The sequence below is a fragment of the Enoplosus armatus genome, chromosome 9 (genome assembly GCF_043641665.1).
Source record: "Enoplosus armatus isolate fEnoArm2 chromosome 9, fEnoArm2.hap1, whole genome shotgun sequence".
NCBI classification, from domain to species: Eukaryota; Metazoa; Chordata; class Actinopteri; order Centrarchiformes; family Enoplosidae; genus Enoplosus; species Enoplosus armatus.
In genome coordinates, this window is record NC_092188.1 from 8,563,148 (window position 1) to 8,586,826 (window position 23,679).

Genomic DNA, 23,679 nt, shown 5'->3' on the forward strand with positions numbered 1-23,679 from the left:
CTAGAAGTGCCCACAGTTAACGTGACATTTTACATTTTACACATCAGCATATCAATCCAGAATAACCAGCTGCAATGAAGGCATATAAGAATATAAATGAAACCAACAAACTCCATATAGAGTAAATACCTATGCTTTATCAAAATGTGTCAAACATAAAAAAAGTTGTTTTTTACATGAGTTGGATAAATGTAATGGCATGAGATTCTTTTGATGGTCACAGCACCAACTGGAATTTAATTATGTGGGGGAAAAAAAAACATGAAAACAAATTTTTGGAAATAAAAACTATAAAGATTGGTAGCTCTCTCCAGTTTTAGCTATTTACAAACTCTTCCAGTTACACCATCAATGCCTCATCAATTTTTGAATAAGAGTATTTCAAGAATTTTGTTCATTTCCGCATCGTGCACAGCTATCATTCTATTGCTCTGGCTACATCCACTTTGTCATCTTTCTCCCTGTGTGCCTTTTACTGGTCAGCATCAAATATTTATTGCTTCTTTATTCTTTAACAAGCTCAGCACTCCTATCTCACAGCCATTTCCCCCTCCCTCCCTCCTCCATGCAGGTTATTTCCATTCACAGGTGAAAAAGGGACCGTTTAGGGATTCACTTTTCTGATGATTTCTCTTCGTCCATCCAAACTTATTTTGGCCGTCCCTTTTGTCTTTAAACAGTAACAACTTGATTTCCACTCTGACTCTTTTACTTTGTATTGTCATTCTGTCCGTTCCCCTCTCTCCCTCCGTGCTGCCCTCTGGTCCCGTCTTTCTCTCTGTCTCATGCCTTTGTTCCGAACCCTCCTCCTCCTCCTCCGCTCTGCATGCTGAAATACTCGGTGAAGGAAGGAAGCCGGGGCGGCAGCGGGGGCGAGTGTGCGGCTGGGCGGGGGGGTATCGGAGGCGGAGGTGGGGGCAATATCGACGTCAAGTCAGCAGCAGTGGTGATGATCTTCTGCTCGCTGTTCCTCGGCACCTCGGGTCCTTTACGGGCCACCGTCTCCTCCACCGTCTTCACCGGGTCCTGGAGGGAAGAAGATGGTTTTACACTTCTGACCTGGTCTGGGTCTCTGAATGTGGGTCACGGAAATGTGTTGCCCTGGCCAGAAAGTGACCTTGCAGACACTGTGTCAGTAACACCATACTATTCATCCCATTTTGACAGCTTCCTCCATGCTGTGGTGGTTATATAGGTCGGGGTACATTACACATGTACTGGGTTTCAGTTACTTTACTCTCCACAATTACAGTTTATCAAACCTGACCCTGCTGTACATACGTTTAGTGTTAGGTAGAGCCTTTACGTGAGCCTGGGCAATATGGTTGAAATCACTATTATCATTATTATTTACAATATCAATTAATCGGCCAATGGTTTTCTTGATTGATCTATTTGGTCTACAAAACATCAGAAAACAGTGAAAAATGTCCATCAATTTCTCAGAGCTCAAGATCACATCATCAAATGTCTTGTTCTCTGTGAAGCGTCTATATATAAAGTGCATTCTATTTGGCAACAAACCTTGATACCACGGTAATAAAGGTTAACTAGTGTTTTATTGTACTTTTAGCAGCCACACTCTTCGTGGTCTTCCCAGCGTCTTCCAATTAGATGTCTGCAGCAAATGCAGCAATTCTGGTGCTACATTTCTAACAAGAACCAGGGGAACTGAGCACATTACCCCTCTTTACGCTGGCTTTCAGGCAGTTAGACAATTAATTCCTAAGTGCTAGTATTCGATTGTAAAACACATAATCGCTTACATTAGAACATCACAACCAACTTCACCCTAAGACACTTTCAAATGCAAATTTAAAACTTGCTCGTTTTCTCTTCTGCACTTTTATGATATTTTGGGCTGTCAATTACTGCCATGTAACTTTATTAATTTCCAATGCATTTTTATACAGACGTGTCTGAAAGGTGCTGCACTTATAAACTTGTCTTTCCTTGTCATGACTTTGTGTCATGCATTTTGTCAACTCTGTACCAAGTATTTGTGTTGTCTCTTCATGTTGTATTACTCCTGCTCGTGTCTGCACATTGTATCAGTGTACTTGAAGATTCAGAGCTCGTCCTCTGTCACTCATTTATGGGGGGTATGAAAAAGCAACTTCCACAGATTTAAAAAGTTCCCCAAGCTGGATGATTCATCACGGTAAACACGACGCCTTAATTTGGTCGTGTCAGAGTTTCTATTTAATCATTATTTCCTTGTTGCCCGAGTGCGTATCATATCAGTGCGTGTGCTACGTTGCGCTGTGCTTACTGTCATTCTCCTGAAGCCCACAGGAAGAGATGGCGGTTTTCGCCAAGAAATAATCCTTGAAAACATGTCCCTTCACAAACTGTGTAGTTACACTGATGCTCTCTAATTTGAGGCATCTTTGTAAGATGAGACAGAAGGTAATTTCAAGCTACGTTTGACACAGTAAAGTTTGCATTTTAAAAGCTTAAAAAAATGACTACAACTTGGATTAATCTAATTACATACAGCATGCACTGCTAAATAGTTGAGAGACGTTTAAACTGGATACACATACAGTACATGGACTGTATTTACCTTTAACCTGTTTCTGCACCTTCATTTACTTCACTTGTTCATGAATGGGGCAGATTTAATAAAAACGAATGAATAATATATTGATTTCACATGAATTTATCTGTTCAGTCATTTGCATAAGCACTTGCTCTTCTGTCTTCAGCTTCAACAACTTCCATCCAGGATACTAAGCATGCATCCAAAAACATGTGCAGGTAGACTCACTGATTGGATGGAGAAAAGTTCAGTGAAGTTGGGTTGAGAGTCTCCCAGGAAGGAGCTATTTCCATAGGCATGATGGGGGAAGCTCTCCGCCCCCTCGCCTGCTTTTGGGCTGGACAGCAGGATCCCGATCTGGGACGTCCGAACATGATATGGGAAGTTTTTATTGGCTGCTGAAGGTCGTGTGATAACCTAAGGGACAAAAGGATGAAAAGATACAATGATTTCCACCGATTCTTACATATATAATCTATGTATAAACAGTATATATCGTAGCAAACACATAGCCGGAGCATGTAAGGTCCAAGTGAGAAGTGAGACTTGTAATGCATGCAGTGAGCAGGAATATAAAAGGAAATTTGTGGGAGCAATACGGCCCATTAGTAAAGAACAATGTGTCGAAGGTGAGGAAGAGGTAGATAATGATGTGTGGAGGAGACAATCAGCATGAGGCAAATATGACTCAAGGATAGTGAATAATGTATGACTGACAGTGGAAATAATGACTCTTGAATAATGTCAACTATGCAGAAGTGCAAGGGTCTGCATGAGCGTGTGTGTGCGGTACGAACGAGGAAGACGATGTGAGCGTAGAGGTGGATGCCGAGCTGAATGCCATTGACGATCTTCTCCCGGGCCCAACGAGGAATCCCAAAGTTGGCGATCAAAGCCATAACTGGCACTGCGAAAAACCTGAGGAAGACAAGTGAGTAGATTTAGGATAATGGTGTGGAGGAAACACATTAAAAGAAAAAGATGAGAACAGAGTTTGATGGTGAGAGAAAGAGAGAAGAAATAGATGTAAAGCACAGAGAAAAGATAAAGAGGCGTAGATAATGAGGCGGGAGATAGTGGAAGCAATGACAGAGAAATGCAGAGATAATATTAGTCTTTGTAATCTACCCTTCATTTCAAGCCCATGCTATTATACACAGTGAGTGAAGGGCAGAGAAGCTGAGGAGAGGGTGTCGAAGGGTTTTTCTCAGGGTTGTGTAAATGAAAAACATTACTTTTCAGCACAAAGCTTTAAACTATCTACAAATATATGGATGCATAAATTATTCTAATAGAAGAGGCCTCATCAGCTGAGTAAAAATAGATATTTTCCTCTAACAATCATTCGCTCAAGTACAATTATCTTCAGTGTTAGCAGAGCACCGAGGTTGGGCACACAATGTTGTAGAGGGGTAGTGTAAAATAAACAACTTTTCATTCCCGGACCGCTAAAGCATCAGCTATCTTGTGCACATTTTTACAGAGCGGCATGAATTATTCAAATTGAAGAGACCTCAAACAGAGAAATGTGTATTTTCCTACTCCTGCAATCTCTCGCTCAGGTGCTATTATCCGCAGCGAGGGCAGAAGCTGTGGGGGGAAGCTGTGCAGGTCTCACCATAGTGTGTACGTGGTGAAGAAAGGGACGTAGAAGGGCTGTTTCTCTGGGTAGTGTTTCAGAGAGACCAGCACGGCATAGCAGAACCAAACGTAGGCCAGCAGCTGCAGGCCCATCAGTCCGTAGCCTGCAGGGCTGTCGTAGGCGTACAGCACTTCACCTGGGTCAAAGAACTGGCACAGGAACATGGGAAGTTAAGCCAAATAAAAGACACACACATTAAACAAGCTAAAACGTTCACACAAAGTAGAAAAGAAGCATCTATTGGCTTGACTACACTTTGTAGTCTGTGCCCTAATTACTAAGATGGATTGCTCGGGGTTCAGCTGACGCACTGCGATGACCGAGCTAAAACTCAGCTTGTAGCATTCTGTGTGGGTCTTTGACATTGACACTTCTTCTTCACAACTAGGACGTCGGCGTGTGTGTGTGCACAGGTTTGTGGGTGGGTGGGTGTGTGTGTGTGTGGCGCGTGTGTTTGCATCTGCGGACACTAGATTGCATTTCACAGTCCAGTGATTGGATAGCGTAGGCCGTACAGGGTTACCCTTACTACATAATGCATACATCTGACGGCTCGGTGTGGAGCTTCTTGGGATCCAACCGACCAACCAGAGCCCCAACTGCAGGTCCAGTGCCAGGAACGCTCTTCAAGTCTTCATTTCAGTTCCGATTGTAACCTAGTTTGGCGTATTTTTAGCAGGAGCTCCCCTGAGTTCTGAGCTCTTTAATAGCAGGGACCATGTAAGGGGACAGGCAGCAGATAAATTATACTTCTCCAGATCCACATATCGCAGTGTGAGAGATGGCTATAGGCTCCAGCGTTAAATATAGCACGAATACTTCCACTGCACTATTCCCGCTATGTCATTACCATGCTGTATTCAAAGACTGTAATCCAATGTCCCTAAATGTACCATCATTACATCTGACTGTGATGAAGCCTCTTCAGTATGCAGAGATGTATGTAACCGTTAGGCTCATGAGTGTGTTATTAATTCATGAGCTCACATGCAACATCATAGCTGGTGAATTCTGTTTTTGTCTTCACATGCGAAACACAGAGCCACAGTATGATTAATGAGTGGAGATCTCACAGTATGCTGATTAGTAAGTCCAACTTTCCAATCCCAAGAAACCTCCCAAGTCACTGATTTATGATATATGATCTCAGGTACAGCAGTGAGCACTGCAAACCTCTTTAGCTGTGTTTGTAGTTGGGAGTTGCCTGGTTGTTCCTGTCAGGATCCATAATTTGTAACTCATCAAGGAATTTCTTTTTTTCCCCCCTTAACAATCATCTTCATGTATATTCATAATTAGCAATGTATCAACGTAATGAGCGACTTGACAGAAAAAGCCATTACAGCCCACGTTGATCTGTGGGCCCAACTCTTCCATGAATCTTTATGAGATTATTAAAAAAGCAGCAAGAGCAAGAATACGAGTGCAGATACCGTGTCGAGCATCGTCAAGTCAGAAATCTTGCACCCAGTCATCCTGGACGTAATTCAGACACAGCTTATAAGTCACACAAGTGTCCATGTGTTTCACTAGTTGGGATCTGAATTTAAAATGAAAATAACCCAACTGCAATAAGTAACCACTGTACAAATCATTTTGTTAGCTGGAAAATTAAGGCTGCCACTAAAGAATATTTTCACCGCTGATAATTCTGTCATTGCTTTCCCCAATTAATCGATTAATCTTTGTCTATAAAAGGTCAGAAAATAGTGAAAAATGCCCATTGTAATTCATAGCCAACCCTCCTTAACCGATCATTAACCGCTAACTGACAAGATTAAAATGTATATTTCGAATGGACGAATGTCTATGATCCATTAAAAATTACCAATAGCCCTACAAGAAATTATTTTTTTCATAAGAAAGGGTTTATTTTTACATTTTTACACAAACAACAGAACATGAGGATTCACACATCGTAGGCTGACACACATTGAATCCTCCAGCTGAGACCGCTGTATAGAACCTTAGTAGGTCTAACAGCCTAGATCTCCTGTGTAGAAAAATATTTTATAACTTATTAAAATAAGGAGCCTAGCAAACAAGAGACAGACTTTTGTAATAGACTAATGATAAAAAAAAAAAAAAAAAAGATGAACAAAACGGAATGCGTCTGAATACTTTTCCACTGGTCAAGCGTATCCTGAGGGGGGATTGTCTGTCATACAGCTGTCAACCTCTGCCTCTGGGTCATTAGCTTGATGAGCGGTGCTGTAGTCGTCTCTCAGGAGCAACATCGTGGCTATTAATAATATTAATAATAAGTTATAATATTGTCGGTTAACGGTTAATTATTAACTTCCCTACTTCATATTGTTTGTTCTGTCAAGAAAACAGTTCAGATTTACAGAACATAATAGATAGATATGATAAAATAGATTTTAAAAAAAAGCAACAAATCTTCTTCACATTTGAAAAGCTGGAATTAAACAAAACTGTCAGTTTTGGTTAATTTTCAGTGCTAGTGAAAATATTTACAGAAAACCCAACTAAGCATGAATGAGGTACAATTGTTGCCCATCTAGTTCTGTTGGTGAGGAAAGTGGAGGATGGAGTTGAGTGTTGACTAGTGCTGAAACTGTTTTTCAATTGATATATTTGAAATTAATCTACAACCAACCCAGTGTCTTTGGCTTCGAAGGCGTCAACTTAGACTCTGGGAAAACTTTTTGACACATAGATTAAAGAATAATTGATTTCATAAAAGAAATTCCATAGAGTAATCAAAAATTAGTTGTAGCCCCAGTGTTGTGTGTGTAATGTATTGTGTGTGTCTGTACCTCTGCCTCGTAGATGAAGAGGATGACGTAGGTGATTGTGTAGACTGTCATGTAGATGCTCAGCTTAACCGACCCACTGTGACTGATCCTCGCCCTGACACACATTAACACACACACACACACACACACACATAAAGAGGGTCAGAGGTCGCACAGAAGTTAGAGGAAGATAAGAAACAAACAAACACACACACACACACACATACACACACAAAATCATGCATTAGGTTTTTTACACTCAAAGCAAAGATAGCTTAATCTAAAAGCAGCTATTCAACACCACACAGCACAAAGGACTGGTGTGCTCAACTCTGAACTTTATAAATATAAAATGGCTGCAGACTCATGGACACGGCAGGCTGTAAAAAAGGCTGTCTGCGCTCACAAAGGCAGAAATTAATGCTTCTTTATTTGCACAGCAGCAGTCAACAAATAGAAGCACTGCAGCGTTAAGCCTTCATCAGCATTTCAAACACCCTTTTGCTCAGACTAATTCAACACCACACACACCAGAGACAACACATCAAAGTTGTCGGGTAGTTATCTCCAAACTGTCAACTTATCAGTTACTGCAGATAAACAGCCATGTTTTTAGCTTGATGGTGAGGCAGTTTTAACTTTATTCACTGGGGTTTTAAGAGGGTTTAATAAGTGAGAGAGATCACAGAAACTTCTGAACCCAGAGGAGGATATAATCCAAGAGTTGGAAAAAGCCAGCTCAAATCTTGCAAGCTCAGTTTTTGCTCGAGTTCAGTCTGGGAAAATATCCACAGAGATTCAACTGAACCCGAAGCAGGATCAATCTTCAAGCTATGAGCAGTGGTTTAGATGATGACTCACCACGAATCAAAACTCAAAACCTTGTGAACAGCCAGTTATTTTAGCAGTTATTTTACCTTTTCAAACATAAACCGACTTCTGGAGATAGCTTGGGAGAAATCTAACAACATTTCAAGGACAGCTGGCTTGTTTGATAACTGGGCTTTCAAATTGGAAATGTACAACTGGAAAGACCACTGATAGTCAGGCATTTGTCCAGTCAGGTGTGAGATGGATACATGCTGATGTTCCAGTGAAGGAAAGCACTCGTAAATCATCTATTGTGCAGGATATCTGAAATGATGCCTGACCCAAGCAAATGGCCACTAAGCCTTGCCAGAAAACAGTGAGCAAACCACACATTTGTAAATAAAAACACAACATAAAGTTCACAACACAGCAGCATCCATCTATCACGTTCCCCAGACATATCCGATGTTCATCCACACTATCAGACCCCGCGTACTAACTGACTTTTTGACTGACACCTAACATTGTCATATCATGAGATAGTGTTATGACTGTGACAGCGAGGCCTGACAGTGAGAGACAGTGGCAGCACAAACACACCCGCACAAGGTGACAGGCTTGCATAAACAGAGACACACATAGGCTTGAAGAAATACATGTACACACACATAAGCTGCAACGAAAAAGTGCAAAACCCCACCTGGTGACAGTGAAACCTTTGCCCAACAATATGAGCATCAGAAGGAACACCAAGAAACTGACGGAGAACAGTAATTTCCCTGGAGATGGACAGAAAGTGAGAAAGAGAAGACAGAGGGGGTAATTAGGTTGTGGTTTCCGAATCTGTAATATTAGAGGGGGAGATAAAATCAGGTCGCCACACACACATATTCGCACACATAGAATCATGCATGGTCCTGTCTATGCCCATCAAACCAGCTATTGCACTTCTGCGCTGGCACACACACATCCATCATCGTCCACTCATTCATTCTGCTCAGGCAGTGGGTGATTTTCCAGTGCAGAGGCAGTGTCTGTCCGTCCGTCAGTCAGTCAGTCAGTCAGTCAGTCAGTCAGTCAGTCAGTCAGTGGCCGTTGCAGGAAAAGAACTCACCGAGTATTTTCAGGCTGCCGTTGCCGACTCCATCTCTAGCATACAGGCCCCAGTAGACACAATGGAACAACAGGCTGAGCACTGCCGAGTGAAAAAGATGCAGGGAGGAAAGAAATGGGAAAACAAGAGAAAAGGAGGAAGAAGAGAGGGAGAAGAGGAAGAGGAAGAAAAGGTAGAAAAGAAGGAGATGTCAGAGAGAAGAAGTAATGAAAAAATAAAGAACAGAGGAGACAGGGAGATGATAAAGAGGAAAGAGAAAGGGCAGGGGGTAGGAGAAGGGGAGAGAAATGGGGAGAAGAGAAGCGAGAAAAGAATTGATAAAAGGAGATGAAAAAGGAGCAGAAGGCTTGAGAGAAGTGGGAGGAGAGGGAGGAAGAGAATTCAGGAGGTGGCAGGAGAATCAAAAGGGATTTGAAAAGGGGACAAGCAAGCGAGGAGGAAGAAAGCGAGATAAGGGAGGGGGAGAAAAGAGAGGATAGGGTGGGAAGAGAAGGGGGGTGTTCGTCAGTAACAGCACGCTCCACTGAACACTGTAGCACAGCACGGCTGTTTGCAATAGTTCCTATTCACAGTCTAATAGGGCCGATAATATCTCGGCTCTTGAAGTCGGGATTAAGGTATGAGATGCTGCAGCCGTGCGAGAGGCTCATTGTCATCTTGAGAGTGTGTGTGTTATGGCATAATGTGTGTGTGTTATGGATTGTGTGTGTGTGTGTCGGTTCCGGACAGAAGCTCTCACCCTCCACACCTGCCGCCGTCATAAACATTTTGTAGGTTGTGTGAAGAAGCTGTCTTCCCTTCAGATTGTCTGCAGTGGGAAAAAAAAAGCACGAGAATGAGATAGAGGTGATGAAGGGGTGTGTGTGTCTGTATGTGTGTATGTGTGTGTGTGTGTGTGTGTGTGTGTGTGTGTGTGTGTGTGTGTGTGTGTGTGTGTGTGTGTGTGTGTTGGTGAAGATAGAGATAAAAAGGATGGATATGCTAACAGATGGCGAAGGAGAGCGAGGGAGGTACAGAGAGTGAGAGACAGAGAGAAGTAAAAAAAAAAAAAAAAAAAAGAACCAGGGAGCAGGCCAGATAAATGGGGGGGAGCGACCATTAGTATGCATCCATCTTGTGATGCCCGTCTCTAGATGAGGCCTTATACGTCTCCTCTATCCTCTCTCCCTAATCTGGGAGGAAATATTTCTAATGCGTATTTAAGCAGGCAATTTTACTACCAAAACAGTTCTACAAACAGCAGTGGCTCGGGGGAAAATTTACAGGGGGAGGAAGGGTCATAAACGTTCACACACACTCACAGCTGCCCTGTATAACCACAGGCTTGGCGAGCCAAATGCTGCTGGATCCTCCTGTGACTTCCTCAAAGGTACTCTAATGATGGCTGTCAAAAGAACATCTCTCCCAAAAATGAAAATTCTGTCACCTTCAATGTTTTACAACCTTTTAACCCTTTTCTTTCTTTTGTCTTTGATAATCTGCATGTATCTATGACATTGTTAATATTATTTTCTTTGAGGTAGAAGTAATGAAGTCCCTTTAGGCCTTTCTTCCCTCTATTTACTCAACATTGTTATTTTATGTTGTTTGTTTGATTTTAACATGTGCAAATACATAAAACTCAATAAACCTCCATGTCAGTGATGTTGGCAGATGCAACATACACATGGTGAATAAAGCCTTCTCCCAATCTGCATAAAATCACAGTACGATTTCAGCAGAGTCCAAGAGTCAAAAGATGCATTTGCACCTCATTACGCAGACTCGTTTCTCTGCAGTATGGCAAGCAAAGCAAGGAATAAACTTCCACTAACCCCCCGGATTTAAAGTTGTGACAGGTCCACTTCCATTTCCAACCCAACTCAAAAACCCTTGAATGCCACTGCAGGAATTAATTTGAGGAGTTTGAAGGCTATTTCATGCCAATTTTGGAGCTTAATATCCGGATTCCTTTCACTTTGAAGGATCAGTTCACCCAAATTACGTATTTCCTCATGTACCTCTCTTTTGGTATCTAGCCATGCAGATAGTTTTGGTTTTACTATCCCAGATTTTGAGACATTCATGTTTTGAGAGTTCTGCTTTCACACAAATAAAATGGAGGTGAATGGAATTGAGGTTGTAGCACTCGCACCATTAAAACAAATTAATATCGAAATCTCTTTCCAGAATCATGTTGTGGGCCAACAAAGAAATAGTCTCAATAAAAACTTGACAGTGTGTTCTGTGGATTATCCAGATCCAATCTGTTGCGGTTTAATTGTTCAAATTAATGTTTTATAGCTGTGGGCACAAAAACAAACTCCCAATCACCTTCATTGTAATTGAGTGGCTGCAAAAATCTCTGGGACACATATCTCAAAACAAATAAAACCCAAACTATCTGTATGGCTAGATATCTCTCTGTTACACCAAATTTCTTTTATTTGTATGCTCTTTTTCCCTGTTAATACTGGATACTCCCATTTCTTCAGGCATTATATCCAATGAAACAATCTGAGGAGAGAAAACTAGACTTAAGGTATAACCCATGTCCATGTTAAAGCCATAATCTGTGACGTTTGGTCACAAGTAGACACTGCTGTATTTTAAGGGGTCACAAGCCAAGAAAGGTAGGGAACAACTGCACTAGATTTAAAAATATGTTTTTTGTAATTTATGTAACCCTCTGGTAGTTTGGAAAAAGGAAGATGTATGGCTACACAGGAAAAATGTACATGAGGAAAGTGGGGAATGAGTTTTCATCGAGTGGTAAGACTTTCCTTGGACCTTTTGTTCCCTGCTGCTTCAGGTTATTTGAGCTGTGACCTTCGTGTGACAAACTCGCTTCACTAACCTTAAGTCTACCGCTACCTTCTCCATTCAACCGTTCACCTTTACACAAAAACCAAACCCTGCTCTCGCCATTCTCTCACTCCTGCTTTTTATGTTGCTTATGCTCTGCTCTGACAAACTCCCGGCCCCAAGAAAAAATAGGCACATGCTCCACCTTTACTTATCAGAGGAAACATGAAGACTTACTCCTATCACATCAAGAAAGCATGTAGATTTTATAATGGATTTGAGGAAAAGGGCACTTAATGACTGCTGCAGGCTTTGAAAGTCAGAATATACTGGCTTGTTCATAGAAGTAGAGGGAGAAAGAGAGATGCAGTAAGTGCAAAAGACAGTACTTACAGGCAAAGTAGCAGGAGAGGAGGAACACCATGGAGAAGATGACCAGGAACGTGATGTCCGTCTCCAGGATTCCTGTGAATAGGGGATGGAGGAAGGAGAGGGAGGAAACAAAATAATTGATGAGAAAGAAAGAAGGTGGGAGGACGGTGAGAAAAGGAGAAACGAAGGTGCAAGAGAGGAGGTGGAATCAAAACCAGAAAATAAAGGAGTCAATGAGGTTCAGAGAGTATCAAGGTGGAGAAGAGAAGGGATGATAGATAAAGAAAAAAAGTAGAAAAATGAAGGGATGAAGAATCCAGAGCAGCACGTACGTGACGAGGATATTGGATTAGTTAAGAAACAAAGAGAGAGAGAGAGTTACAGTAGAAGGAGAGCAGGAGAGAGAACATAGGAGATGTAGGCATAATTCATTTAGGAGCTACTTGAGCATCTTCTTCTTTTCATCCCTTCCTCTCAGTTCATCTATCATCATTAATTCATCCAGCCGTCCCTTCATTATTGTAATTTGTTCAGTTCAGTGTGCTTTATTGGCCGTGCTAAGTGATGTTGGCGTGTGCCATCAGTGATTCGTCCCATAATCTCTTTCTGTCTAATCACTCTTACCGAACTCATCTGCAGAGAAATGCTGCGTCCAGAAAGACTGGCCATTGGTCAGTTTCATCTCGTACTCCAACCGCAAGCCATCACCCTGCGAGAGAGGAGGGAGAGACAGAAAGAGAGAAAGAGAGAGAGCGACAGAGGAGGCAGATGATCGTTACAGGCTTTGTGATCCGTACACTGCAGGTTGAAATGGCAGTGAGCGGTAACACTTTATATATATTTTTAAACATTATTCCTTTTGACATTTTGCTTTTTTCATTATAAATCTCAGGACGGCGACCTGCAGGACCTTTTAGGAGAGAAAAAAATGTTTCGCAGTTAAACTTTATGAACCTCAGAGTGCTGGATCACCCAGACAATAGAAGTAGGAAGGGATTAAATTTGAGCAGGGGACACTGGCGAAATCAAATATCACAACATCATGGTATCTATATATAAATATCAAAGTAATGTGATAATGTTTTGAGGATGAACACTGGCACATTCATAGAATATTTACACACGAGAACAATTACAAAAAGGAAATCAATTCAGTCCAATTGAAATTAAACTGCATATTTTTTTTGCTACAGCATATGCGTATATATCTGCTCTGAAACCAAAAGGGAGAAATTCATATTTTATGTTTTTTGGTTTCATGATACAGAGATAAGGGGCCTATTAATCCGTCGGAATCTCAAGATAATGAACATGTTGTTTCCTCAAAACCTTTTTTGTTATTTAACAAAAGAAGCCAAAGTTCTCAAAAGTTAAATTTACTCTACAGCTATACAAGAACTTTGCCCACAAAAAAAGGGGGAAATTGTGGCTTTAATCAGGAAATATCTAAAAGAATAAGTAGCATACAACTGCTACTTAGTTGGTACAAAGTATTGAGATTCGACAGCCAGCCTTTTTAATAATGTGTTAATAATTAATAATGACTAAGCAAGTAGGAGCCTTTATATCCTTTATTTATATCAGAAATATCACATAGGATCAGCAATGCAGCCTTTAAGACCACGAAAACAAAAATCTAAACTATACTGCCAAATCATGAAAATTAAAAACGTCACCCTGCTTTAACTTCTACACTCAGAAACCATGTAACATATTCATAAACTGCACAATCATGATGAAAAACATTTTATGTTTCTCGCTTGCTGCTGACCATGAGACAGTTTTTGCTTTTCTGAGATCATTGATTCATCTTTCCTGCAGCAGACATTTTCCACTGTACATTCTTCACACCAGTCATGTGAGTGAACAGGGAAAATGTACCGCATGTAACTTCAGTGGATGGGCCGCTCGTCTCTGTTGCTACTGACGAGACAAGTGTGTCTTAACATAAAATTCATGCCCGCCACAACTTGAAGTTAACAGAGCCCAGATTTCTTCCAACCATTCCTGTTACAAGAGGAGGAAAACATCCAAATCCTCCTTTGGGAGGGACACATACTGTTATTTTAGCTGCTCAGTGTAAATGTGCCATATAGTCAGTCAGTCCCCCAGCTGGCCTGAAAGTGCCTCGGGATCCCCCAGGTGTGTGGAGGAAGTTAGAAGAGAAATAAAACCAATCTAGGCTGCTCTGCCTGCTGTGCTGCCAATGAGGAGATGACCTAGATTAACAGGAAGGAAGGAAGGAAGGAAGGAAGGAAGGAAGGAAGGAAGGAAGGATGGATGGATGGATCACATCCATATCAGTTTCCTCTGATTTAAAGCAGAGTATTCTTGTTTTTCATTAGTGTGACACACTTATCAATTATTTGTTAGGCTCATTATAATTATGTGTCGATCTGATATAATTGTTCTACATTGCAATTCTTTAAAAGAGAGCAAAGACAAAGAATATTTGGGTAGGTAAACATGCAGGAAGGAGAAATACCGTGGAGAAAATGAATGAATGTACCGGTGTGGTAAACCTCAGGTGAAATTATGTTAATTTCTGTCTGTCACACAAATAAAAAGTGTCAAACTGAAGTGAATTTGGGAGGTGAGAAAATAGAGGGATGGGGAGCAGAGAACAAGAGATGGGGGGACAGAGATGGGGTGACAATCAGAGCACACAGAGCTCATTTCACACACACAAGTTCAAAGCCGATGGAGTTTGCGCTTGTTGCGGTGGAGCGAGGGAAAAGAGAGAGTGAGGAAAAAAAAGACTTTGATTTCATTTGGCAGCCTGAGACTTCATCTCTCTCCCTCTATCAAAAAGGGCGAGAAGCGTGGAGCGTGCACTGCCACAAAATCAATACAGACACAAAGAGCAAGGAGACAGAGATAAAGAGAGTGATAGATGTAGAGAGGGAGAAAGAAAAAAAAACAGGTGCGGAGAAAGGCAGAATGAAGAAAAAGGAGCAAATGCAAAGAGGGAAGGAGGGACGGATGCAGGAGAGAAAGGACAGATGAGGGAAGAAGTAGCACTTCACACAGCAGGGATTCTCTCTCTGTGGGGCTGACAGGGAGTCACGGGATGATTCTGGGAGTTGTTTGTTGGTTTCAGGTGTAAAAGGCATCCACTTCTGATGTACTGTACTGATATATCACACACTGAAGGTGTTCTCACCCAAACACCTGTGCAGTCTTGTGCTCCCCTGGGCTGCTGATAACCGCATTTAAAAACAGGACTTCTGAGAGTCTTTTGAGAGTTTGGATCATATCTCTGGAACATTAAGTGTTAGCTTACAGTTTAGGGGACCTACTCGAGTGTGCACAGTCAGTTATGCACACAAGACATCTGAACAAAGTATGTGGACACCCAACCATTACATCCATATGTGATTATTTAAAATGTCATTACAAAACAATCTGCATTTAATTCATAATTTACAAAATAACGGCTGCGATATCCAGACTTTTAATCACTAGTATGAGTCAAGCTCTAAAAACACTGGATCCTACATTTCCCACAATGCCTTTCAAACTCCATACCTACAGTTTTTAAAGTAGGTTTTCTGGCCCAAGCGGAGATAACATCGCTATGACATCATCTGGATTACTTCCTGAGACTTGACAAAGCTCCTCCAAAGCCACAGAAGACATTATACAACTGTTTCCACAGGATATGTAGCACCAACCATGACGAGTAAATTGACTTTCACATGTAAGTGTAGAGTGTACCTTTAACATGCTGTTAGAGCAACCTTCACTGTTCTAGGGAGGCTGTTCACAAGATTTTGGAACCTGGCTGCAAGGATTTGCTCCCATTCAGCTACAAAAGCATTAGTGAGGTTGCGGCACCGATGTTGTGCTCTAAGGCCTGGCTCAGGGTTGGCGCTCCAATTTATCCTGAAATTGTTCGATGGGGTTGAGGTCAGAGCTCTGAGCAGGCCAGTCAAATTCTTCAACAACAAGCTCAGACAATCCTTTTTTTATGGACCTCGCTTTGTGCATGGAGGCATGGTCATGTTGAAACAGGAAAGAGCCTTCCCTAAACTGTAACAAATCAATAGTCAATGGTCTAAAATACCACTGTATGCTGTAACAATAAGATTTCCCTTAATTCGAACTAAGGGGCCCAAACCATGTAAAACAGACCAGAGGTACACTGCTGTCCATATACTCTTGGCCATATAGTGTAGCGCTGGCTATAATCTGACATTAAGACAAAACAAATAATCAATTAATAGAGAAAATGATCACCAGATTGATAATAACAAAATAGATAATGAAAATAATTTTATTTGCAGGTCTGTACAAATGTTTTAGCAGAATCACACTCTTCTTGTACTTTTGGTTCACACTGTGAGCAACAGTACAATATAATCTACAAATCAAAAAGTGTGTATCTCTTCCAAAACACTGTCAAATACTTCTGCTATTATTTCTTATTTATTACATTAAAGTAGCCCAATGTTTCAAGACCAAACTGGCTCCCAATCTGGCTGAAAAGGATACGATAAGGATCCTTCTTCAGTATGTGTTGAAAGTCATTATGAGAAATATAGTTTATGAGACCTGGACAGAACACAGCAGATGTGGGCGTGTTTCTACACTGTTTGTTCTCTAAAGATGAGTCACCTGGCCAAGTAAACAGCTGAGAAATTTTGGCCATTTTGGTGGCCCGTGTCCATTAACAGCCAGCCTAATTTCAGTGCTTCCTTGGCTACCTGCTGGGGTAATTTTGTTTCATTAAGAGCAGTTCTGCTCAGCATAATAAAGCAGAGGTTGATTACAGCCATTCAAAGCTTCCCATTCCTCCACTTCAGTTTCAAAGACCACAAGGATAAACGCCTCATAAACTAATGATCAGATAACAGTTGCTGGGGTCGATAGCAAGCAATGAAGCCATATTATCAAGTTGTTCTGTTTATTTTCAATTAATGGTGTAATTAGTTCAACCTAACAAGTTATATTACTGCAACTCATCAAAAAAGGCAATACCAGAGAAATAAGTGTTATTTACCTTCTCAAAGCTTTGTAGCTGTACACTGCTGCACAGATGCAATTACAGCTGGACTGTGCAGTATGATGTATGTATGACAAGGAAAGCTATTAAAAGTTTTTCAGACTACAAATTATCAAGTGAGATACCATTCATGCAGGAGAGAAAACAACACTCAAGCCTGCTAATTTTAGTGAACTTTGGTAAATAAGGCAATTTACTTGTCTGAAAAGCCTTCATCCTGACTGCCAGAGGTCCTCTACTCTGTAATTTGTGATGACCTGAATTTTATTTATAATGACTGTCTTTTTTCCTCCTGATGAAATAATGATTATTTCCAGCCTTGAGGTTTCCTGCTATAATTAATCAAGTGAAATTGCCTGGAAATGTTGAATAACGATCAACCTCACATTTTTTCATGCAGGCAAGTCTACATCTGGGGATTGAGAGTAGACATCTTCTGGTTTTAAAGGGCTTATGAGCTGATATAGATTCAGACCCACTTCAGCACAGGTAAGGACTGAGATGGAAAGTACATGAAAGGAGAGCTGGATAAGAGAGAAACAGGGACAAAGAGAGAAAAATATGTAGTAGCACATAAAAGCACAGAAAAATGCATGGAATGAGTGAGACGCAAAGAAAGAAATGAGACCAGTGAGATGGCAAGATGGAGAGGAAAAACACAATTAGAGGCTGACAGAGAGTAGCAGGAGACGGAGGGGTAAATAGATATGAAAGGCGTGGAGCGTGTCCCAGCCTGGTGACAGGGAGTTGAAAGAGAGTGGGGACATAGCCAAAGATTGTGAGGGACAGAGGTAGGAAAGACAGAGAGGTGTGAAAGCAAAAAGGAAGCGAGATGGCGAGCGGTGGGAGACAAGGGGTGGAAATTGGCTGCGGGGCGCGCCATGCATATGTCCCCGGGAGTGAAGACGAGCTTTTATACTTTAGTCCAACAGCATTAGGCAGCGTGTCTATCAGCGGACGCTGGCGTGACACTAAACCACACTCCACGGGAAGCATCTGTTCTAATCATATCCCTCTTCAGCCAGCGTTCTCAACAGACAGCACAAAAACAAACCCACAAAAAACAAATTCTCTCACACAGAATCATATCCAGGAGCATGACACTGATATAACCCAGAGTATGACACTGATAGGCAGGCAGACATTCAGTGATACACATTCAGCTTATTCACCCTTTTCCCTCCCCCACTTTCACAAACATGAAAACACTGCAAACATAAAAAGCCAACAACAACACACACAACTATTCCTGGGATTCGTCCTTGACTGAAGCCCTCGGTGTAGGAGGATGTATCATCACTGAGCAGAGCTATCATTATATGAGCTCATGATTTCTTCAGTCCTAGTCCAAACTCACATCAATAAACAACACACCGCAGCTACCACTTTGCTCTTTTTCTCCTGGTATACCATTAGCAAAACACACACAGTGCTTAAAAGTCCCTGAAGCTAGCTAATCAATAGGCTACAGTGGAGCCCTTGTAAGGCATGTTTAGCACAGTTTAAGCAGAGTCGCATATTAAGAGCCTTTGTTGCACAAAAGCCTGTAGCATGGGAGAGAGATAACGCACTTCACAGTGTCCAGAGGCAAATCAAAGGGACATGCACAGATTCAGGATCAGCTGTAACAAATGAATCGAGTAAAACTATGTTACATTTGGGATCAGGTCTGCAAAAGCATTTGATAATGAGTTTTTTAAATATAATAAGATTAGTAGAAGTATCTGTCTATGTCCATCTATCTCATTTGCATAACTACAGTAAATCACAGTGTTAAATTTCCTTGCATTTTTTTTTGGCCTATTTAGATTACTTTTAGAATTTAAATTGTAGCCTGGTGCAAAATGCTCAGATGGGAAAACACATACCGGGACAAAAATTATTCTCAAGTTGATTTAAAATTGAAAAAAGGGAGGCAGCACAAAAAGTAGCCTTAAAACATCCAGGGTTTCACAGAGCTTTCCTCAGGGTGTGCTGGGTATATTTTCGCCTGAGCTTTCCCATTTTAATATCTGATGCTGCTGCTCGTACCTGAAATCAGTATTTTTTGCTTGACTGTAAAAACTTAAAACTATGATTTGAAATAGCTCTTCCTTGGGCATTTAAAAAAAGCTGCATTTCAATAAATACATAGATATCTAATATAAATACATAATAATCCCCTTAAGGAGTAATCTGTTCAGTTTTGATGGATAGATGATGATGCTGACGGTGATGATGATGTCAGTGATGACGTTTGTTTATCTGAAGATCAGCAGAAAACAAACAGCGTGACTACATGTCACATGTTCGCGCCTGAGCCCTCCGAGTCCACTGTGCTAACGGTGGTGCATCGCCGTAGCAACCGCCTGGTAGTACACCTGCCCTTGTAGAGAGGAAGAGCCGGGGGGGGGGTCAGGGGGCGTCAGAGGTCAGTGCTTACCCCACACTTGCTGAGAGCGATGTACCACCATCTCTCCCTCACCGAGCGGAAGCTACGGCCGCCCACGCAGCTCAGAACCTCCTCGTTCCCGTCTCCCTCCACCTGAGAGAGAGAGAGAGGCAGAAAAAATGCATGGAGGGTTGTGCACAGAGGATGCTGTTATACACAAAGGCAGCGCAGTCTACCTCAGAGACACACTGAATTATCCCAGTAGAGTGGGAGCCTGCTACATCAAGATATAAACATATTTCACACCTCGATATAGCCTGAAATGTGCCACAACAACAGAGTCACGCTGGCAATCACACTTCCTAATGTGATAAACAAACACGTTGTGTTGTTTATTGAAAAAGAGACAAAAAGGAATGTTCAGAAAAAAAGGTGTTACAGAAGAGAAATATCTTTTGGACCTTTTCTGGTTGACCAGGATGCATCATCAACAGTGGAAATGTGTGAATCAGTAAAATGTTACAAAAACACATTACAGGCCATTAGCGCTCACTGCCCCTCTCTCTCTCTCTGTACTTGTTTACCTCTTTTGCATATTTATATTTCACTTTTGCACCACAAAAGAATATGCAATAGGAAAGATGAAAATAAGTTCGACTGTCTGATGATAAAAAGGAATAATGTGATACTCCCACATATATCACAACACAGAGAGGTCAGAGGTCATCTTCAGTTACAGAACAACATCCCTGCATTAGATTCTGTGGTATTCACGGGGGCACTCAGTACAAGCATGTGTATATATGTATATAATTGAGTGTGTGTGTACTCTTACCACACAGCCTGACCAGGTGTAGCGTGTTGTGAGGTTGATGACCTGGTTGTTCTCGGGCCTCAGCACCGCTTCCTTCTGGTAGCAGTTCTGACGGGAGAAGACACAGTGCAAAATTGAAATAGGAACAAAAAACATTCAAAACTGCCGTAACTGAAATTTCTGTTGTGGCCACTTACCTTCAGCCTCTCTCATCTATTTCTATTTTCACACATATCACAAAATATATTTTTCAATACAGCTCAGAAGAAGTGCCCAAACTTGATGCATGCAGCTGCTGGTTATACCTACTTTCATCTGTATGCATATTAAGTAATAACAGAGCAGCAGTAGTGAAGAGACGTTTTTTTCCAGTCAAGAAAATGCCATGTGTGTTTAATCAAAATGTAATTGAAATCATGGCTACATTGCCTTCTGGTCTTTTGAAGCTGCTGTGAGTGGAATTAAAATTGATATTTTTTGTCTCTTCTGTGATGGATTTCTCCCTGTGTGACGGCTGAATACTTGTGCAAAATGGCAAGTGTGGAATGAAGGCCATAGTATTTGATTCTGGGGAAACTGACACCAAAATCTGTCTGAGAGCTGAGAAATGGTCCGTTGTTTGTAGCGGTGTCGGAAATATCTCAACATCACATCTGGGTGTCAAAAGAAGAAGAATATACCACCAAATGGCCGCATGGGCTGAGAAATGCAAGGTATTTGAGCATGGATTATCCTATATAGTTCACAAAACACTTATAACTACAATTATAATAACTTTAATAACACAAAAAACAGTTACATCAGATGCTATGTAATGATAAAATAACCCTGATTAAGCTCAGCTTTAAAATTAGTTTGTGGAGGGTACCAACCTCTGCCTACAGTAAATGGCCACATCATACATTATTCATTGGCTGTTAAATTTTATACTGTATCATGTTATATCTTATAGTAGCAGCTGACTGTCGCATATACAACACAGATTAAGGATTTATGCATGCTACTCCTGTAGCTGAGGCCAATATCACATGAATCCACTCTCTCTAAAAGCCTTAGAATAGACTTAAAATATGCAGTCAACCAGATGTTAAATGTACAGTGCATAGAGTGTGGATGGGAGAGTAAGTTTGTGAGAACACCAAAATGGGAATTATTCCAAATGCATACAGTGCAGTCTTTTAGATGAATTTTCTATTGTTTTGGTTCTGTGCTCAAGCAGATTGGATTCAAAATAAAACAATGACTATGAGGCTGAAGTGCTGACTTTCAGTTTTAAGGATGTTCAATTATTGTTCACCCAATGACATTGTTGGGCGAACAATATCAATATCAATCATAGCCCTTTTTTATACACTCCCCTAATTTTGAACAGTGCAGCGGTACAAAGACAGGGTTGTATTTCCTAAAGTGTTCACCCAATATGGATGTAAATATCCTTAAATCAAGGCTGACAGTACACACTTTACACTTTCAATCATTGTCTTATTTAAGATGTAATGTGTTCAAGTATTCAGCCAAAACAGAAATGTGTCGCTGTCCAAATACATTTCTATAAAATCCAAGCATTACTGGTTCCAAACCAGAAAATAGATGTGCAGAGTCTGTGGAGCAGCTTCAGTTCAGGCTGAACTCTCTGTCTCATGTTGTGCTCACAAATATGGATTGTACCAATCCTTGATCACTGCATGTATCATCAATAACAAATCATTGCCTGTGAGTGAAAAGCCTTTCAGGAACCGAGAAAGACAGCTGTTTTATTCTGAGCATCATGTGACCCTTTAGCTCAAGTTAAAATGTGAAAATTATGTAAATTGGAGTCAAAGGGCTTTTTCATTACAACATGGACATGCAAATTAGTAATTTGAGCTGTATTTGTCTTTAATAATGGCTTGGAGAAAGACATGTTGCAGAAGGCGACAGAATCTCACCTTTTCAGGCCTCTTGTACACAGCTGGCCACTGAGAACTGTCATCAAAGTAGAGCAATATGTTCTGACAGCAGCGAGACTGCACAGAGAGAGAGACAGAGAGAGAAAATGGAGAGTGCACAGATCAGAGAGGAGGCAGTGAGACGGTTTGAGATTCATACGACAAAAACTGTTTCCAAAGTCTGCAGGCAACAACAGTAAAGCAAGGCATGGGTAAAAGAAGACAGAGCGGAAGAACAAAACAGACGCGTAGAAAGTTAGAGCGGGGGAAAGCAGAAGGAGAAGGAGGGGATGGAGAAAGAGGACGAGGCCGGTGCAGCAGGAAGAGCCGGAGGAAGGAGGAGAGAGGAGAGAAAGAGCGATGGCATCAGTTTAGATGAGGTAAGAGGAAAGAGAGAGAGAGAGAGAGAGAGAGAGAGAGAGAGAGAGAGAGAGAGAGAACTAGTTGAGAGGAAGATACAGTATTTAAGTAGCCAAAGAAAGGATGAAGAAAGAAGAAAAGTAAAACACTTATGTTGCCAGAGAAGAAAGCGTGAGGCAATGTGGAACACTGATTCAAAATAACATGTAAAACAAACAAATGCATTCACGCACAGCTGCAGTGAGTCGTCCTACCTTTGGGTAGCGGAACCGGAAGTCCAGACGTCCGAAGTCGGTGAGAAAGCAGAAGCGAGTGAGGAAAACCCAGTCCTGGTGTCAAAAACAGAAAAGAGGGAAAAAGGTGAAACAAAAAAAATCAAATCAACATGGATGAGGCATGGTAGAAAGAAGAGGTCTATGGCCATAGCAGCTCTGTGAGGCACAGCAGTGTTGGGCCTTAAATTAGGTCCTAAATATGCTCTTAATGCAAGTTACACAAAAATAAATCCTAAAAAGTTTGTCACCCTTCCCCCAGGCTAACTCAGAGCTAAGTCCCATGTTTCCATGGTAACAATCAGTGACATCTGCTGACCAGTGGCACCAAATGACCAAATGGGGTTTACTAACAATGTGAAGCAAGTAGAGAGAAAGGAAATAGACCTGTTGGAAATATATAGCTGTGAGGAGAGTGTAAGGAAACCATGACTGTCGAGTTGGAAGTGTGAGCCCTGCTACATCTCAGCTCTGTGTTGAGATTTTATGCTGCTGGAAGTGTTTGGTATTGTTACACTCTTTGCTGAATGTTCCCAGTAAAATGTCCTTGTAACTGTTGAACGCTTCCAAAAGGCAAATATTTTCTAATGAGTGAAGGAAACTGAGCAGTTTGACATGAGTCATGTTTTTTCATTTTAAAAAAGTCTGAATTCACCCAGAATTCATGAAATTAGTCCCACTTAAAATAGTCAAGAAATAAACAGCTTTGTGCAACAAATGAATGTGTCTGACTATTAGTTAGGTCAAAGTATAACTTTCCAAAACTGGCCCCCTGATGATGGTGCTGAAAAGTGAAAAGTCAAGGGTATGTACCAAATTTCATGCCAATCCATCCAATAGTTGTCAGGACGTTTCACTCAAAAACCCAAATGTCAGCCTTGTGGTGTAGCTAGAGGAAAAGTCAGG

At 41.3% G+C, this 23,679-nt stretch overlaps 1 protein-coding gene across 1 annotated transcript in view; it reads right to left on the reverse strand.

The window, feature by feature from the left end:
* Positions 1 to 783: 783 nt before the first annotated feature.
* tmem145 (transmembrane protein 145) overlaps positions 784 to 23,679 on the reverse strand; it is a 32,278-nt gene continuing 9,382 nt past the window's right edge. Inside the window, exons 2-15 of the mRNA XM_070912574.1 lie at positions 22,756 to 22,830; positions 22,142 to 22,219; positions 20,235 to 20,321; positions 19,451 to 19,552; positions 12,648 to 12,732; positions 12,045 to 12,116; positions 9,607 to 9,675; positions 8,868 to 8,948; positions 8,454 to 8,532; positions 6,965 to 7,058; positions 4,161 to 4,333; positions 3,340 to 3,460; positions 2,771 to 2,959; positions 784 to 1,026 (exon numbers count right to left, since the gene is read on the reverse strand). Coding sequence (XP_070768675.1) covers positions 784 to 1,026; positions 2,771 to 2,959; positions 3,340 to 3,460; positions 4,161 to 4,333; positions 6,965 to 7,058; positions 8,454 to 8,532; positions 8,868 to 8,948; positions 9,607 to 9,675; positions 12,045 to 12,116; positions 12,648 to 12,732; positions 19,451 to 19,552; positions 20,235 to 20,321; positions 22,142 to 22,219; positions 22,756 to 22,830 — 1,548 coding nt within the window. The remainder of the gene's footprint in view (positions 1,027 to 2,770; positions 2,960 to 3,339; positions 3,461 to 4,160; positions 4,334 to 6,964; positions 7,059 to 8,453; positions 8,533 to 8,867; positions 8,949 to 9,606; positions 9,676 to 12,044; positions 12,117 to 12,647; positions 12,733 to 19,450; positions 19,553 to 20,234; positions 20,322 to 22,141; positions 22,220 to 22,755; positions 22,831 to 23,679) is intronic.